Source organism: Enhydra lutris, unplaced genomic scaffold, assembly GCF_002288905.1.
Source record: "Enhydra lutris kenyoni isolate GAN:26980312 unplaced genomic scaffold, ASM228890v2 scaffoldscaffold85, whole genome shotgun sequence".
NCBI lineage: Eukaryota > Metazoa > Chordata > Mammalia > Carnivora > Mustelidae > Enhydra > Enhydra lutris.
The window spans coordinates 8,544,367-8,561,272 of NW_019154169.1; the positions used below are offsets into that span (position 1 = coordinate 8,544,367).

The 16,906-nt window shown below is 50.1% G+C and overlaps 1 protein-coding gene across 1 annotated transcript; it reads right to left on the reverse strand.

The window, feature by feature from the left end:
• Nucleotides 1–1,479: 1,479 nt before the first annotated feature.
• LOC111161593 (biliverdin reductase B) lies at nucleotides 1,480–15,006 on the reverse strand. Its single transcript, XM_022525348.1, has 5 exons — nucleotides 14,835–15,006; nucleotides 6,613–6,777; nucleotides 6,387–6,476; nucleotides 5,150–5,278; nucleotides 1,480–1,724 (listed from the first exon to the last, which is right to left on the reverse strand). The coding sequence occupies exons 1-5, from the start codon at nucleotides 14,911–14,913 to the stop codon at nucleotides 1,567–1,569; spliced, it is 621 nt and encodes a 206-aa protein (XP_022381056.1). The 5' UTR covers nucleotides 14,914–15,006; the 3' UTR covers nucleotides 1,480–1,566.
• Nucleotides 15,007–16,906: the final 1,900 nt, after the last annotated feature.

Sequence of the window (16,906 nt, forward strand, 5' to 3'; positions counted from 1 at the left end):
CCCAGTCTTTTATGTACCATAGCAAGTACTCAAAAATGACGGTAGACGGCCTCTGGATCTTTAAACTTGTTTCCCCATCCTGAAAATACACCTTCCGTTCTCCCTTGACGCTCCAGAATGGGTGAAGTACCACTATGGGCTGCCTTAGTGTCCTGGGCTTCCCCTGTCCTGGCCCTGACCCCTCTGCCCATGCCTCCCATTCCTGGCCCTGTGTGCACTCGCGGTTGGGACTGCGGGGCCCCCCCACGGAGGGCAGGTACCAACGGGGACTTGGTCCATAGCGTTACCTAGCACATGGCTGGACACAAGGAAGGCACTGAGTGAAGTTTTGTAAATGCCCAATATGACAGAAAGAGCAAGAGGGCATAAAACAAAACAAAACAAAACAAAACAAAACAAAAAAACAGGGCTACTGCCCCAAAGCCTGAACCAGTCGTGCCCCACCCCCACAAGTTTCACCAAGAGGAGGGGGGAGGTTTAAGGCTCTGAAGAGAGTCCAGTTCTCATCGGTTGGAATTTGTCGATCAGTTCTTCAGACCAGTTCTCATTGGTTGGAATTTGTCAACCAGTCATCCTGCTGCTTGCAGAAACAATATAGGAATGGAATGGATTTTTTTTTTTTTTTTTGGAGGAGAAAGGAAAAGGTGTTGGGTGGGGAGGTAGGGTTGGGGGAGGCTGGAGATAGGGAGGGAGGAGTGGCTCACTCAGAGGTGGGAAAGGTGCCTCTGGGGAACAAGGGCAGGGGACAGTAGATATCAAAGAGGGACATGATTAGGAAGGGGTCATTCTTCCCCCTCCTAAACCTGCCCCTTTTCCAGCCCCCCCCTGCACTCCCCTTCATGTTAGAGTGGCCCCACTGTAACCCTGTCTCCAGGTTCTAGCTCTTTGCTTCTTCCTCCATCTCTACCCCCCCACCCCCATCGTGGACTGTCCACTCCGCTCACGCCCACTCTCTTGTCTGGCTCAAGGCCTCTGTCTTGGTATCCCTTGACCCAGCAGCCAAGGGCAGCTTTATAAAACACAAATCTGACTGTGCCCACTCCCCACCTCTCTCCTGCTCCACTCCTTACACAGAACCTCAGAATAAAGCTCAACCTTTTTATAATGATTCTGCCTGGTTTAGCTTCCATGTAACAGCCTCTTGGGGCCGACCACTTCTCCCCTCTAAGCGGAGGAGTATTATTAACTTCTTTGGTCCCCAAGCTTGGTCAGATAGTTCTCTCAGCCATCTGGGCTTCCTTCTTCAGAGCTGTGGCCTCTCTGGGTTGTCACTTCGCAGGCCAGGATGTCTTCCTCCCTGGACTGTGAGATCTGTGAAGCTCAGGTCACCCCTGGGTCTTCACACTCCTCACCTGGTCTCTAGCACGGGGTCAGACAAATACATGAATGAAAACCTTCCCCGAGGCAGATAGAGACCCCGAATCACCCACACAAAGCCAGACAGAGGAAGAGTCACAAGAGTTGGTTCTTGTAGAATAATTTGAAGCTCTTGGCTCAAGGTTTATTTACTCCTTTCCTCTGTTCTCCATTTCCCAGAATGCTGTCCTCCTGGACAGGGTCACAGCCCTAGTCATACTGGTGGGAGGGGTAGGTGTTGTGCCCGTCGTACTTATCGGTGGTGAGGCAGCTCAGCATGAAGTGGCCCAAGTCGTGTTTGGAGATGACCCTGGAGGGCCCTCGTCCGTCCAGGGTCACCGTGTAGGCCCCTGTCAGCGGCTGGTCTCCTGCAAGGTAAGGACACGGGATGGGTGAAGCCCATGTCTTTTCCCCTCTCCACAGCACATGATCACTCCTGAGTGCTTACAGCATCCCCAGCCCAGAAGGTGTAAAAGTCAATGATGTATGAAACTCTTACAAACATGGAGGACGCCAGTCTATACCCCTTACTTCATTCATTCGACAAATCCTTATTGATGGCCTATTAGGAGTTGGGTGCTGAGCAACCAGCAAGGGACGAAACATACAAGAACCCCTGCCCTTTGCATGCAGAGGTTCCCTGGGAAAAGGCAACAAATAAGAGAGTAAAATAGATAATATGTTACAAGGAGAGAAAAAAAGCAGGGACTAGGCTAGGAACGGTTAATAACTCAATGCTACCCATGAGCAAACTGAATCCGCAGGAGAGAAAGTCAACCCCAGGCTTGCAAAGGGTGACTTCCCAGTGGCAAAGGCTAGATTTGCTCTGGGTCCTTACATCTGGAGGCATAACCTGGCCGTTAGGAGGGCATCTGTTGGCTCCACTATGATAGTTAAAAAACTCTGACAGTGACCAACTTAACTGAGGGACTGAACTCAGCCTACCCGTGCAGGGGCAACCTGGAACCATGTGCACGAAAAAACATACACCCTCTCTCAAGCGGCATTCCTGCCAACAGTGTTTAATCTGAGCCTGAGAGAAAACAAGCAGAGAAATCCAGAACATGGGATATTTAGAAAGATACCCGGCTTGGTTAATTTTATGAGACATATTTCAAAAAAGAGATGGAGGATTGTTCCAGATTCAAGGTGACACAGCACACAACCCACGATCCTTGGTTGGATCCTGATTTTGTAGGGAGGGAACACTGAAGTATATATATATTTTTACATTTTTTAAGGATTTTACTTTTAAGTAATCTCTGCACCCAAGATAAGTAATCTCTGCCCCAATGTGGGGCTTAAACCCACAACCCCAAGATCAAGAATTGCAGCTCTTCCAACTGAGCCATGCAGGCATTCCAATATTTCTTGACGGTTGGAGAAATCTGAACACTTTTTTTAAAAGATTTTATTTATTTATTTGACACAGAGAGAGAGAGATCACCAGTAGGCAGAGAGGCAGGCAGAGAGAGAGGGGGAAGCAGGCTCCCTGATGAGCAGAGAACCCAATGTGGGGCTCGATCCCAGGACCCTGAGGTCATGACCTGAGCTGAAGGCGAGGCTTAACCCATTGAGCCAGCCAGGCGCCCCGAAAAATCTGATTATCGACTATGGCATGGACACTAAATGACGTGGTAAGAGTTAAGATCCATTCCCTTGGTGCACTATAGGTAGAGAGGGTCATTCCCGAAGACTTTTCTTCTTGGGAGATGCCTACTGATGTCCTAGGAGTGGAGTGTGACAAGGTCTGGACCGTACTCTCAAATGGTTCAGCCAGAAAAAAATTTTTTTTTTAATTTTTAAAAATTTCTTTTTAAAAAAAAAAATTTTTTTTTTTAAAGATTTTATTTATTTGACAGAGAGAGATCACAAGTAGACAGAGAGGCAGGTAGAGAGAGAGAGAGAGGGAAGCAGGCTTCCTGCAGAGCAGAGAGGCCGATGTGGGACTCGATCCCAGGACCCTGAGATCATGACCTGAGCCGAAGGCAGAGGCTTAACCCACTGAGCCACCTAGGTGCCCCTAATTTTTAAAAATTTCTTAAAAAAAAAAAAAAAATTTCTTGGTTTTTTTTTTTTTTTTTTCAGAAAAAAAGTTTAAAATATGTATATATTTATACATATATACCCCCATTTTTTTTTAAAGATTTTATTTATTTATTTGACACAGAGAGAGAGAGAGATCACAAATAGGCAGAGAGGCAGGCAGAGAGAGGGGGAAGCAGGCTCACTGCTGAGCAGAGAGCCTGATGCGGGGCTCGATCCCAGGACCCTGAGATCATGACCAGAGCCGAAGGCAGAGGCTTAACCCACTGAGCCACCCAGGTGCCCCTATACCCCCATTTTTAACATACATATATTTAAATAGATATATTTACCCCCCTCCCTTTTTTTTTTTAGAATGGTACTATGTGTTCAATACTTTTGAGGCATGATGTCTTTGGGTTTCACTTCAAACCCGGGAGATCAAGATATGCACAGACACTCTGTAATATGTACTCTGTTCAGAGACGACAAAACCAAGGCCAGAGGCCATGGGCCCGAGGTCCACCTGGTGCCAGGGCTGGGATTTTGACTCAGCTTCACCCTGCAGCCTCACCACTGCCACTGAGTCAAAGCTTAGGATTCTGGTCCCAGGAGGGCCCTGAACTGAACCTAAACACTGAACTTTATTTGACCCTCTAGAATGTGTGCAGGCCTCCTCCTGTCAGGGGTCCCAGGAGGCAGAGGGCAAAGTAGAACTGCTCATAGCAGGGGTGCCTGGGTGGCTAAGCAGGTTAAGTACCTGCCTTCAGCTCAGGTCATGATCTAGAGGTCCTGGGATCGAGCCCTGTGTCAAGTGCCCTGCTCAGCAGGGAGTCTGCTTCTCCCTCTCTCTGTTGCCCCCTGCTCATGTTGTGACTGTGTCACAAGGGCACACACTCTGTATGCAAGAGACATTTGTGAAATGAATGAGTAATTGAATGAATGTCTCCCTGAGTCTGACTCTGTGTGTCTCTCAAGGAGGATTCCAGACCTGGGAGAGGAAAAGAGGTTGTAGGTAGGTATAGTAGGTATAGTTTTTGATCCTCTCCACAATGCCACTGGGAAGTGTGGTTCCTCTGGATTAATTCATCAGACAAATATTTACTGAGTGTCTACTATATGCTGAGCCCTGTTCTGGGCAGTGGGAATATAGCTGTGATTGAAATTAGACAAAATCCCTGCCTTCAAAGAGTTAACATCCTAGTGATAGAGGCACACACTAAATAAGGTAAGTAATGATATGGGGCGCCTGGGTGGCTCAGTAGGTTAAGCGTCTGACTTCGGCTCAGGTCATGATCCCGGGGTCCTGGGATGGAGCCCCGCATCCCTGCTCAGCGGGGAGTCTGCTCCTCTCTCTCTGCCTGCCGCTCTGCCTACTTGTGCGCGAGCTCTCTCTGTCAAATAAATAAATAAATAAAATCTTAAAAAAAAAAAAAAAAGAAAGAAAAGAAAGGAATGATATGCTCTGTGTGGTGAAAGGGAAGTCCCCTTCCCTTGAAGATGGGTTAGCCCCAGTAACTCACTTCAAATAATAATAATAATAATAAATAAGCGTTGTTTTACATTTCTGAACTTGGGGTGGTTGGTTCAACAGAGCGAGGCAAAAAGGTGTCAGAAAGGAGACAAAAGCAAGCAAGACAGAGAAGAGAAAGTGAAAGGGGAAGGCCTGCAATTTTAGACCGGCTGGGGAAGCCCTGGCGGACCTCCCCTGCAGACAGGAGGGGGCGAGCTGGTGGTGACCCTGCCACCAGGTCCCAGACCCACTCACCTATGTGTGGTGGCATCACAGCCACGTACTTCAGGCCCGATTCCTGCAGCACCTTGTGCATCCGGATATGGTCATCGGTCACGTCCTGCAGTCGTGGGGGCACCTTGGTTGGGTCCCACAGAAGGAAGGCTGGGGTGGAGGGAACACAGGGCATGGTGAGCCAAAGCTTGAACACAGACTGCCCAGGCCACACAGCCTGCCAGCCTTAGGCCAGAACAAAACCCTACAGGGGCTCTCCACGGCCTTGCATTTGGCCCAGCCTCCTGGCTTCCTGACGGCCACCCAAGGGCTGATCACATCTCTCCCCACCTGCTCCTGTCCAGTTACCTATCTGCCTCCTCCCTGGTCTGCCCACCCAACACTCCCTTTCACATACTCTGCCCCCGCCATGCTCCCACCTCAGAGCTTTGCACCTACTGATCCCTCTGCCCCCCACCCCAGGTCGCTTCCCTTCCTGGGAGGATGAAACACAGGGGCAAGGCATGGAGACCATGGAGACACAGCCAGCCATGATCTGTATGAACTCAGCACAGCTGGTGGGCCTCCCTGGGCTTCCTCTGCCTTCCATGCAACAGGGCATAAGAACTGCTTCTGTTAACTGAGCACCTAGCATGTGCCTCTGTGAGTGTAGATACTCAGAATTTGGTGAGGATTAAGTGGCATTCGTCCCTAAGGCCTCAGATGGTGCCTAGCACATGGTCAGTGCTCAGTAAATGCTGTTCGCTTTAGCTGTCCCTGTTATGAACCCTGTCCTTTGGACGATTTGAGGCAAGCATTTGTTTAATGTCCCTCTCCTCATAAATGGGGGAACTCTGTGAGAGGACAGACCTGGTCTGCGTAAGCCAGGCTCTGTCCTTTCCTGCAGGAGGCTCTCCCTGCCCTCCTCCCGGGCTGGGTCAGGGGCCACCTCAGGGTTTCTCCTGTTCTGGCCCTTTTCCCTCTGCCTGTGTTGCTCCATCTTGGCCCCAACTTCTGGGGCCTACCACTGTGCAGCAATGGGGCTGTTCACCACTTCCTTCCCACCTACGAGACCCAGGAGTACAGAGCCCAGGGATGTATTGGTCACCACTGTGTCCCCAGCATCACCCAGCAAGGTTCATGCACACAGTTAGTGCTCAACAAATGCAGAGTAACTTGGGATGGCTCCAATGCCACCTTGCAGAAGCCCCTTGGCTGCCTGTCCAGGACCTACCCCTACCCAACCCTTCAGTCCCATCCCTATGACCCCACCACCCACCCGAGGTGCACGCCACGACCTTGTCCACGCCATGGGCCTTCATGGCCGCCACAATGTTCCGGGCGCCCTCGGACATAACTGTGGTAGGACCTTAGAGGGGACAGAGAGTGGCTGTCACTAGCAGGCGGCGGTGGTGGCGGGGGTGGCAGGGGTGGGGCCGGGGGCGGGGGTGGTGCTGGGGGCCGAGGCCCAGGGGTGGGCCGTGGGCAGAGGGGGGGCCCAGTACTGAGGTCATTGCGGGTGCCCAGCAGCACGATGACGGCATCCTGCCCAGCAACAGTCTTGTCTACATCGGTCGCATGGAGAACATCACCCACTACCACGTGAGCCGGCTGGGGCCCCTCTGGGGGCAGCCTGGAGGCATCCCGCACCAGCACTGTCACCTCATAACCTGTGGGCAAAGAAGGACAGAAAGGCACGTCAGTAGGCTTGTGGACTGGCACCCCCAGGCTCCAGGAGCTGGGTCCTAGAGGGTGCCACAAACCCCCAAATCACCCCCCAGGCCCCCTGTGAGGTGGCAATACCTTCATGCCAGTTTGTAAACAACCTGCCTCCAAGGGCCTCCCCCAGCACTCCCAGACTGCTCCACTCTCCAGCAACTACAGGGTTAAAGCCTAGCATCCCAGTGGTCTATGCCCCCTATCCTTGGTCCTGGAGGAAACTGAGGTATAGAGGAAAACATGAGTTGCCCAAAGGTTGCCCAGTGATGCGATTAGTCCTCCAGGCTTACTTCTGAAGGTCTGGGCTCAGTCTAAGTGGTCATTAAAATGGACATACCATCTTGGTATGTCCCCTCCCAAAGAATTTTGAGTAACTCTATGTCCCCACACATACACATCCATTTTATATATTTTTTAAAGATTTTATTTATTTGACAAGAGTCAGAGAGTGCACAAGCAGGAGGAACAGCAGGCAGAGGGAGAAGCAGGCTCCCCACTGAGCAAGGAGCCCCATGTGGGACTCGATCCCAGGACCTGATATCATGACCTGAGCCGAAGGCAGACGCTTAGCCGAGTGAGCCACCCAGGTGCCCCAAAATAAAATCTTAAAGAAAAAAAAAAAAAAAAAAAAGAAAGAAAGAAAAAAAAGGAAAGAAAAAAAAAAAAAAAAAAAGGAAGAGAGACCAGCACTCTCTGTTCACCAGGTGAGGCACAGCAAGAAGTCAGCTGTCTGGAATCCTGGAAAAGGGTCCTCACCAGAAGCCAGATCTACTGATACCTTATCTTGGACTTCTCAGTCTCCAGAACTATGAGAAATAAATGTTTATCATTGAAGTCACCAGTCAATGGTATTTTGTTACAGGCGCCTGAGCTGACTGAGACAGCTCACTGGAAAAATCAGGGACAATATGATTTATCCAAACGAATATGGACCACAAAGAACTGAAACACGTGAAGTACTCAATTATTTGGAAAACGAGAAAAGGAAAAACAACATTGTTCCACTTCTGTCCTCATGTATTTCTCAAAAACAAATGACGGGAAAGGATCACATGTGGGATAGCAGAGCCCCCCCACGCTGCTGCCACCATGCCGGACAGCTGGGACAAGGACAGGGACCCCAAGCCCCAGTGCCGATGCTCACACCTCACCGCAGACCTCGCTGCCCAACCCTGTAACCTATTTGACGAAGGCCTTTGACCTCCTCGCAGACCTGCCTGTAACCCTAGTGAGAGTTTATAGAGAAGTGGCATGCAAGAAAACAGGTATTATTACTACGACTGAGAGGTCCACCATGTGCTAAACATTACTGGATGCTGGGAAGAGGATGTCTTGTGCATGTTTGAAACAGAAATGCAACAAAGGGGTCCCTGGGTGGCTCAGTTGGTTAAGCATCTGCCTTCAGCTCTGGTCATGATCCCAAAGTCCTGGGATCGAGTCCTCCATGGGGCTCTCCGCTCAGTGAGGAGCCTGCTTCTCCCTCACCCTCTACTGCCGCTCTGCCTACTTGTGCTTTCTCTCTCTCTGTCAAATAAATAAATAAAGTCTTAAAAAATAATAAAAAAAGGAAAAAACCCAACATGTTTAAAATAAATAAATAAATAAATAAATAAATAAAAATGATGGGAGATTTGAACACTCTGGAGCAAAGATGTTGATAATAAGGATAATATTTATACAACTTTTCACATACATTAATTCATTTAATGCTCAAAGTAACACTGGGTTTGAACTGCGGCCCCACCACTAGCTAGCTGTATGACAAGGGGCAAGTCACTTAGCCTCTCTTGGCCTTAGGGCCTTCATTTATAAAGGCACACTAATAATAGTCTCTACCTTACAGGGTTAATGTAGATTTCAATAATGTACCGAAAGGCTTAACGTGGTCAGGTGATTTTTGGCAAGTGTGCCGGGACAATTCAATGGGGGAAAGAATAGTCTTGTCTTGTCTTTTCTTTTTTTAAATATTTTATTTATTTACTTGACACAGAGAGAGAGAGGTCACAAGTAGGCAGAGAGGCAGGGAGAGAGAGAGGGGGAAGCAGGCTCCCTGCTGAGCAGAGAGCCTGATGCAGGGCTTGATCCCAGGACCCTGGGATCATGACCTGAGCCGAAGGCAGAGGCTTTAACCCACTGAACCACCCAGACGCCCCAATCTTTTCAACAAATGATGCTGGGGCAACTGGATATTCATCTATAAAAAGAATGAAGTCAGATCCCTACCTCACACCATATATGAAAATTAACTCAAAATGACCACAGACCTAAATGTAAGAGCTAAAACCATAAAAAAAAAAATCTTAGAAAAAAAAAAAAAACACAGCTGTAAATCTTTGTGACTTTGGATCAGGCAATAGTTTCCTAGCTATGACATGAAAAACACAAGCCACAGAAGAAAACACAGACACACTGACATCATCAAAATTAAAAACTTGTGTGCTTCAAGGACACCGTCAAGAAAACGAAAAGATAATCCATAGAATGGGAGGAAACTTTTGCAAGTCATACATCTGATAAGGAACTTGTATTTAAGATATATAAAGAACTTCTACACCTCAGAAATAAAAAGATAAACAACCCAGTTAAAAATTGGGCAAAATATCCGAATAGAGACTTCTCCAAGGAAGATACACAAATGGCCAATAAATATGTGGAAAGACACTCAACATCACTGGTCATCAAGGAAATGCAAATCAAAACCACTGAGATACAACTCCACACCCACTAGAATGGGTAATAAAAAAAGACAGACATTAAATATTGGTGCACACATGAGAAATTGAAACCCTCATACACTACTTTTGGGTGTGGTGATGATGCAGCTGCTTTGAAAAAGTCTGGTAGTTCCTCTAAAGAATAAAAATGGAGTTATCTGGGGTTCCTGGGTGGCTCAGTGGGTTAAAGCCTCTGCCTTCTGCTCAGGTCATGATCTCAGGGTCCTGGGATGGAGCCCCACATTGGGCTCTCTGCTCAGCAGGGAGCCTGCTTCCCGCCGCCCTCCTCCCCCCCCTTCCTGCCACCTGCCTTTCTGCTTACTTGTGATATCTCTCTCTCTCTGTGTCAAATAAAAAAATAAAATCTTCAAAAACAAAAACAACAACAAAAATACATGGAGTTACCAGATGACTCAGCCTTTCCACTCCTAGGTATATGCCCAAGGGAACTGAAGACATACATTCACATAAAAATTAGTAGGTCAGGGGCGCCTCGGTGGCTCAGTGGGTTAACCCTCTGCCTTCGGCTCGGGTCATGATCTCAGGGTCCTGGGATCGAGCCCCGCGTCGGGTTCTCTGCTCGGCAGGGAGCCTGCTTCCCCCTCTCTCTCTGCCTGCCTCTCTGCCTACTTGTGATCTCTCTATCTGTCAAATAAATAAATACAATCTTTAAAAAAAATATGTATATATATATTTAAAAAAAAATTAGTAGGTCAAAGTCCACAGAGGCATTATTCACAATAGCCCAAAGTGGAAATGTCCCTCAACCACATGGATAAATAAAATGTGGTCTATCCATACAATGTACACAACAGTATCCAATGATGGAAAGAAAGGACATACTGACACATGCTACAACATAGATACACCTTGAAAAAATATTTTTTGCTAAGTGAAAAAAGCCAGGCACAAAGAACCAGATAGTGTAGGATTCCATTTAAAGATTTTATTTTTATTTATTTGTCAGAGAGAGAGAGAGCACAGGCAGGGAGAGCGGCAGGCAGAGGGAGAAGCAAGCTCCCTGCTGAGCAAGGAGCCTGATGTGGGACTCGATCCCAGGATGCTGGGATCATGACCCAAGCCGAAGGCAGCCGCTTAACCAACTGAGCCACCCAGGAATCCCTGTGTAGGATTCCATTTATTTGGAACGTCCAGAACAGGCAAATCCATACAAACAGAAAGTAGATGAGTAGTTGCCCACAGCTGGGGGAGAGGTTAAGAAGAAAAATGGGGGGTGGTGGTGACTCCTAGGTATTTCTTTTGGGGGTGATGAAAATGTTCTAAATTAATTGGGATGATGTCTGCACAACTCTGTGATTAGGCCAGAAAGCACTAAGTTGTATACTTCAAGTGGGTGAATTATATGGGATGTGAAGGAAATCTGAACAAAACAAAGCTGTTATAAAAGTATGAAACTTGGGCACCTGGGTGGCTCAGTTGGTTAAGCAGCTGCCGTCTTCAGCTCAGGTCATGGTCCTGGAGTCCCGGGATCGAGTCCCGCACTGGGCTCCCTGCTGGGTAGGGAGTCTGCTTCTCCCTCTGACCCTCCCCCATCTCATGCTCTCTCTCTCTCTCTTTCCCTCTCTCTCTCTCATTCTCTTCTCTCTCAAATAAATAAAGTCTTTTTTAAAAAATATTTTAGTTATTTATTTGACAGACAGAGATCACAAGTAGGCAGAGAGGCAGGCAGAGGGGTGGGGGAAGCAGGCTCCCCGCTGAGCGGAGAGCCCGATGCGGGGCTCGATTCCAGGACCCTGGGATCATGACCTGAGCTGAAGGCAGAGGCTTTGACCCAATGAGCCATCTAGGCGCCCCTCAAATAAATAAAATGTTCAAAAAAAAAAAAGTATGAAGCTAAGACAAATGAAAAGTTTAGGGGAGTGCCTGGCACAGGAATGAGTGATCTGTGGGTGCTAGCTGTTCCCGCAATTTTTAATCATCTCAGATGTTATTTCCTGGGGGCCTGGGTGGCTCAGTCAGTTAAGAGTCCGCCTTCAGCTCGGGTCATGATCTCAGTGTCCTGGGATCTAGTCCTGTGTCAGAGTTCCTGATCAGCAGGGAGCCTGATTCTCCCTCTCTCTCTGCTGCTTGCCCTGCTTGTGCGCTCTTTCTCTCTGTCAAAAAAAAAAACCCTTAAAAAAAAAAAAAAAAAAAAGAATGTTATTTCCTGTCCTGGTCTAGGCCTCCCTGGGTTCCTGGCCCCTGTCTCACCCCCTCTCATCCATATTCCACATGGCAGCCAGGCAGAGCTTTCCACAGTTACACTGAAGTCCCCTCCTGCTCGTATCCCTCCCATGATGCCCTTCCCCACAGTGCCCTGAGATAAAGTCTATGCTCCTCATGACAGCCTTCCAGTCCCTCGGGGTCTGGCCTCTCCTCTCCAGCCTGTGCTGGACCCACTGCCCTCTTCACCCACTGCACCTCTTCCAGTTCCCCAAATCCATCATGTTGTTTCCTGCCTCCTGGCCTTTGCACGTGCTGCCCCCTCTGCCTTGAGCACCCTTTTCCTTTCCCCGGGGCCACCGGCTACTTGGGTGTCCTCTGCCATGGTCCTCTGTCACTTACACTGCCCTGGAGTAAATCAATGGCCCTGCAGTTCTGGGGACATCGTCATATTTGCCACCATCTCCCTGGGGTTTGGTAAACACAAAAGTGCAGGCTTTACTGCCCTATGGACCTAGGTTCCAACTCTGCCACCTACTAGCTGAGGAATCACAGGAAACACCTTCCCTGATTGGACCCCAGTCTCCCCTCTAGCGTGAAAACGATAAATCCCAGTATCCCCATCCCATGTGACCACCCTTCTTAAGGGAATGACACAAAACCTGTGCTGTACTCATATACATCGGGGAGCCAATGAAGGCATTGGTTAACTACCAATGGTTAAAACGGACCCTAGTAAATTCCGGGTATTCTGGGGGAGAAAAATGTCCTCCTGGAGAGTGAGAACTTGGACACAGGCTCAGTACAAGGGTGCCCATTAGTGTTCTATTTTTGCTGATTAGTGACATTTATGGAGAACCTCTTACCGGCCAAGTGCTGTGCTAAGCTCTTTCTATGGACGAATGGTATCTTTTTTTTCCAAAAATTTTTTTTTAACACAACCCACATTTAAATGAAAATTTCAATAGCCACATGTGATCAGTGGCCACCATACCAAACAGCAGTGTTTTAGAATTTACAGATTTTTACCCTTTAGAAAACAGAGCGTTTGGATGGTACTTCCAAACTTCTTCCTTCTTCTTCATTTTCTTCTTCTTCTTCTTTTTTTTTTTTTTTTTTACAAATCCCTTACTTGATATTTTTCTCTTAATTTTTTATTTTGAAATAAATTTAGACACCTCGGAAAGTTGCAAGACCTCAATCCTCATGCTTGCTTTTGCTTTATCTTTCTGTGTGTGTGTATATAATACATAACATATATAATTGTATACGTATATATATAAATACATTTATACATAAACACACATTTTTTTTCCTAACAATCTGAGAGTACGTTACAGAGATCATGCCCCCTTTAGGCTTCTTTGATCTCAATCCTCAGTACAAAATGAATATCAAAGCCTAACCCAGTATATACAAATCCATGCATAGGTAACTGAAAGAAGGTTCATAACACCAATATTCAACATGCGATACACTCTGACACCTTTGTGACCAACTAAGTATATTTCAAAACTCGCTGTCACCCACAGTTTGAAAAGCACCAGATTGCAACAACCCTAAAAGGTATTATCTGCCCATTTTGAAGATGGAGAAATTGAGGCAATTTTAGGCAACTAAGCTGGGTTCACACGACTATGAGTTCACTTAGCCTACAGAAGGCTTACTGAGCACCAACTATATACTGAACATGGTTCTGCGCATTTTGCATATATTATCTCATTTAATCATTGCAAGCGCCCAGGAGCAAGCGCTACTAGTTTTATTCCCACTTTCCAGCTATCCAGGCACCCAGATGATAAGGCATTTGACTATGTAGATGGTAAGTGTTAGAGCTGGGATTGGTATGCGGGCAGGCTAGAATAAGCCTCATAGAATCACTGAGGTAAATAAAGTCCCAATTCAGTCAAGCTCTTCTGATGGGGACAGTGAGGCTCAGGGGTTCACTGTGGCTCTGAAGAGACTTGTCAGAGCCACAGTGAGAAGGCAGGGCCTCCCCCAGGCCTCAGCTCTCAATTGCCTGGGGGTGCAGTCCCAATTGTGCCCAGCAGGGCGGACAAACGCAGTTCATGGAATTCAGGATTAAGGGTAAGGGAGTCACATGGGAATCCAGATCCTCATGGTGACTCAGCACCTCTAAACTTCTCCGTCTTACTTCCTCCCCCAGAAATGCTTATCCACAAATTTCTTTCCACCCTCCCCACAAATCAAGATCCTCACTAGGTCTTTCTGGGGAAGGGGTGAGCAGTGGGCCTGACAAGGAACTCTCAGGCAGAGTGTGCAGAGGGTGGGCTGGGCTATGAGACATCAGAGTGGGATCCTAGCAGCCTCCACCCCTTTGGGGGCACCCAGATAGCTAATATCTTCAGAGTCACTGAGACCAGCAAGGGTGGGGCCCTATATCTGGAAGTCCCAGGCCCCACTGGGGGTTGGTGAAGTCTGGATGGTGGAGGCAGGGAGGCTGCCGGGTGCTTATCCCCTTCCTTGAGACAACTGTGAATTTCTAGCTCTCACCCACTTTCCCACGACCAGAGCCCAAGTCTTCACCTATGTCTCTGCTACGCTTTTTTCATTAGGTGCTCCCAGCAACCGGCCCCCCCCTTCCAGCCTTGGTGCCCCGGCCAGGAGCCCGTGGACTTTTGTTGGCAGTTAAGAGCACAGGCTGGGTTCAAATCCCAGCACCACCACTTTCCAGCGGTCTGATATTGGGCAAGCCACTCTCTGCGCCTCAGTTTTCTCCTCTGTCAAGTAAAGTGATACTGGTTCTGAGGGCGATGAGGATTTAACACTGGGGAAGATTGGTAGGCGCTGAGAGGCAAGCCGCTGCCTGGCTGAGGAAGCCTTCGCTGGGTGTGCTAACAACCACCAAAACTACAATAACAACGTTTCCTAAGAGCATTGTATTTAAACCTGTCACTGGAGTCCCCCCTTGCCTCCCAGGGCCAATTCCTAGTCCTTGGACTCACATAAAGTTGGATCTCACAGCATCCCCCACTTCTGTCCCCGTCGCCACCTGCTTTGCCCCTAGGTCACAAACCAAAGCACTGATGGCCCAACCAGCCTCAGGAGGCCCCTTCCTAATGCGCTGCACGTGCACCCCGTTGACATCCCCCGCCCACCCCAGCTCATGCCTGCTTGCACCGCCTGCGCCAGCGTGGTGAGCCCGGTCCTGCCCGTGGCGCCGAAGATGGCAATCTTCTTGACGGCCATTCTGCGGAGTCGTGGGGGTGCGAGGCCACGGAGTTGCACGACGCGCGGGAACCGGGAATCTACTGGCTGCCTGGCCGCCCTCTCAGTCCTTCTCAGGCGGGAGAGAGGGGGCGGGGCAGGGACAGAAGGCCACGCCTCAGCTTCCTCTGGGCCAAACAGGCCACGCCTCTAGCCAGGAAGAACGCGGCGGGCGGGACGTAGTAGGCTGCACGCCTCTGCCTGCGGCCCGGCACCGTTCTCTCCGCCTGTCACTTAGGCTGGGAGGCGTGGCCGTATCTGGCCAACTGGGAGGAGCGTGGGTGGACCTGGTGCCCCGCCTCTGCGCTCCAGCCGGAGGCGGGGCGAAACTCGGGCTCCGCCCACCTGCCTAGCCTAGCTCACGCCCCCTCTCCTAGGGCCTGACGCTGACCTGGGGTTCCCACTGTGCCCAAAGGCTTTCTGGAAGCTGCAAGGGAAGAAAGTGAGGGAGGGAGGGTGTGACCCTGTAACTGTGTGTATATGTGCCCGTGTGACTCTGGGACTGTGAGTAACCCCAAGGGAGAGCCAGTTTGTGGGTGACACCATGTGCCAACCTCTGTGTGTAGCACTATGTTACATTATGAGACCGCATGTGACACCACGTGTGGCAAGCCTTCATGATGTTCTTTTGTGACCTTGTGGTGCTACTGCGGATGACACTGTGTCTGTCTGTGATGCTGTATGCATCCATGAAGCTGGGGGATTTGGCGTGGGACATGTGTGAGATGTGTTTTATGGGAGTGTGTGACTGTTAGACAGTGACAGTGTATGACCCCCCACGTATCATGTTGGGATGTGTGACCGTGACCCTATTTGAGTGTGTGACTGTGGGTATTAACCGTTCTTGTGATGCTATTTGTGACTTCTTGTGACTGCATGACGTATGAGTGTGTGACAGTTACAGGATGTGTGACACGTGTGTGACTGATGTGACAAGTTTGAGTGTGTAAAAGTGTGTGACACTGTGTGATTGCGAAGCTGTGTGTGACCTGCTTGTGACTGCTTGTGACCCCATGGCAGTGTGCGACAGTGTATGACATTTGCGTGATTGTGTGTGACACAGCGTGGGTGGTGGCGGCACTATTCGAGTGTGTCACTATGTGTGAGGCTGTCGGGCACTGTGCCAGTGTGGGACCCCATGAGCGTGTGACTGAGTCTGAGTTTGAATGTTTGACTCTGTGTGACACCGTAGGGGGTGATACTGTGTGAGTGTGTGGCTGTGGGTCGTGTTTGCGCCGCTGTATGTGACCCTGTGTGTGTGTGTGCCAGTGTGGGAGTGTGTGACCCCGTGAGGGTGCGTGGCTGTGGGTGACGCTACCTCTGGCCCCGCGAGTGCTGTGACTCGGTGTGTGACCGCGCGTGGGCCAGCGCTGCAGGCGGCCGAGGCGGCGGGGGACCGCGGGCGGGAGGGGGTCCCGGGGGCGCGCCGAGCGCGGCGGCCGCGCGAGCGGGGGAGGCGCGGCAGCGGCGGCGGCGGCGCATGCGGATCTGGTCGAGCGGCGGGGCCCGCGGGGCCGAGCGGAACGGGCCGGGCCGGGCCACGGACGCCGACAGGGAGGGCGGTCGGGCTCTGCGAGCAGCGGAGACAGCGGCACCGGCGGCTGCGGGCCCAGGTGAGCGGCGTGGGGTGATAGCCCCTCCCTGCAGCATCTCCCCACCTGCCCAGCATCCCTCCCCCGCGCGCTGTGGGCATGGCCTGAGCCCCTAGGGTCCCCCCGGCTGGAGGAGGGGACGGGTCCAGGGCAGAATGCACCCCCACCCCTCAGCCCAGCCAGTCTCCGCGCCATGCGTAGGTATTCCACCCGGGCCTTGTCCTTCCCAGGCCCCCTCCTTGCGAGCAGTGACTAGACTGCAGGGAGAGAGAGACACGGCCTTGGAATGGTTAAAGCATCGATTTTTTTCCTACCCCCAGCCTCGAGCCTTTGCTGGGGCCGCAGGACACCTCTCTCCACCTCCCCCATCTCCCTCTTCTCCT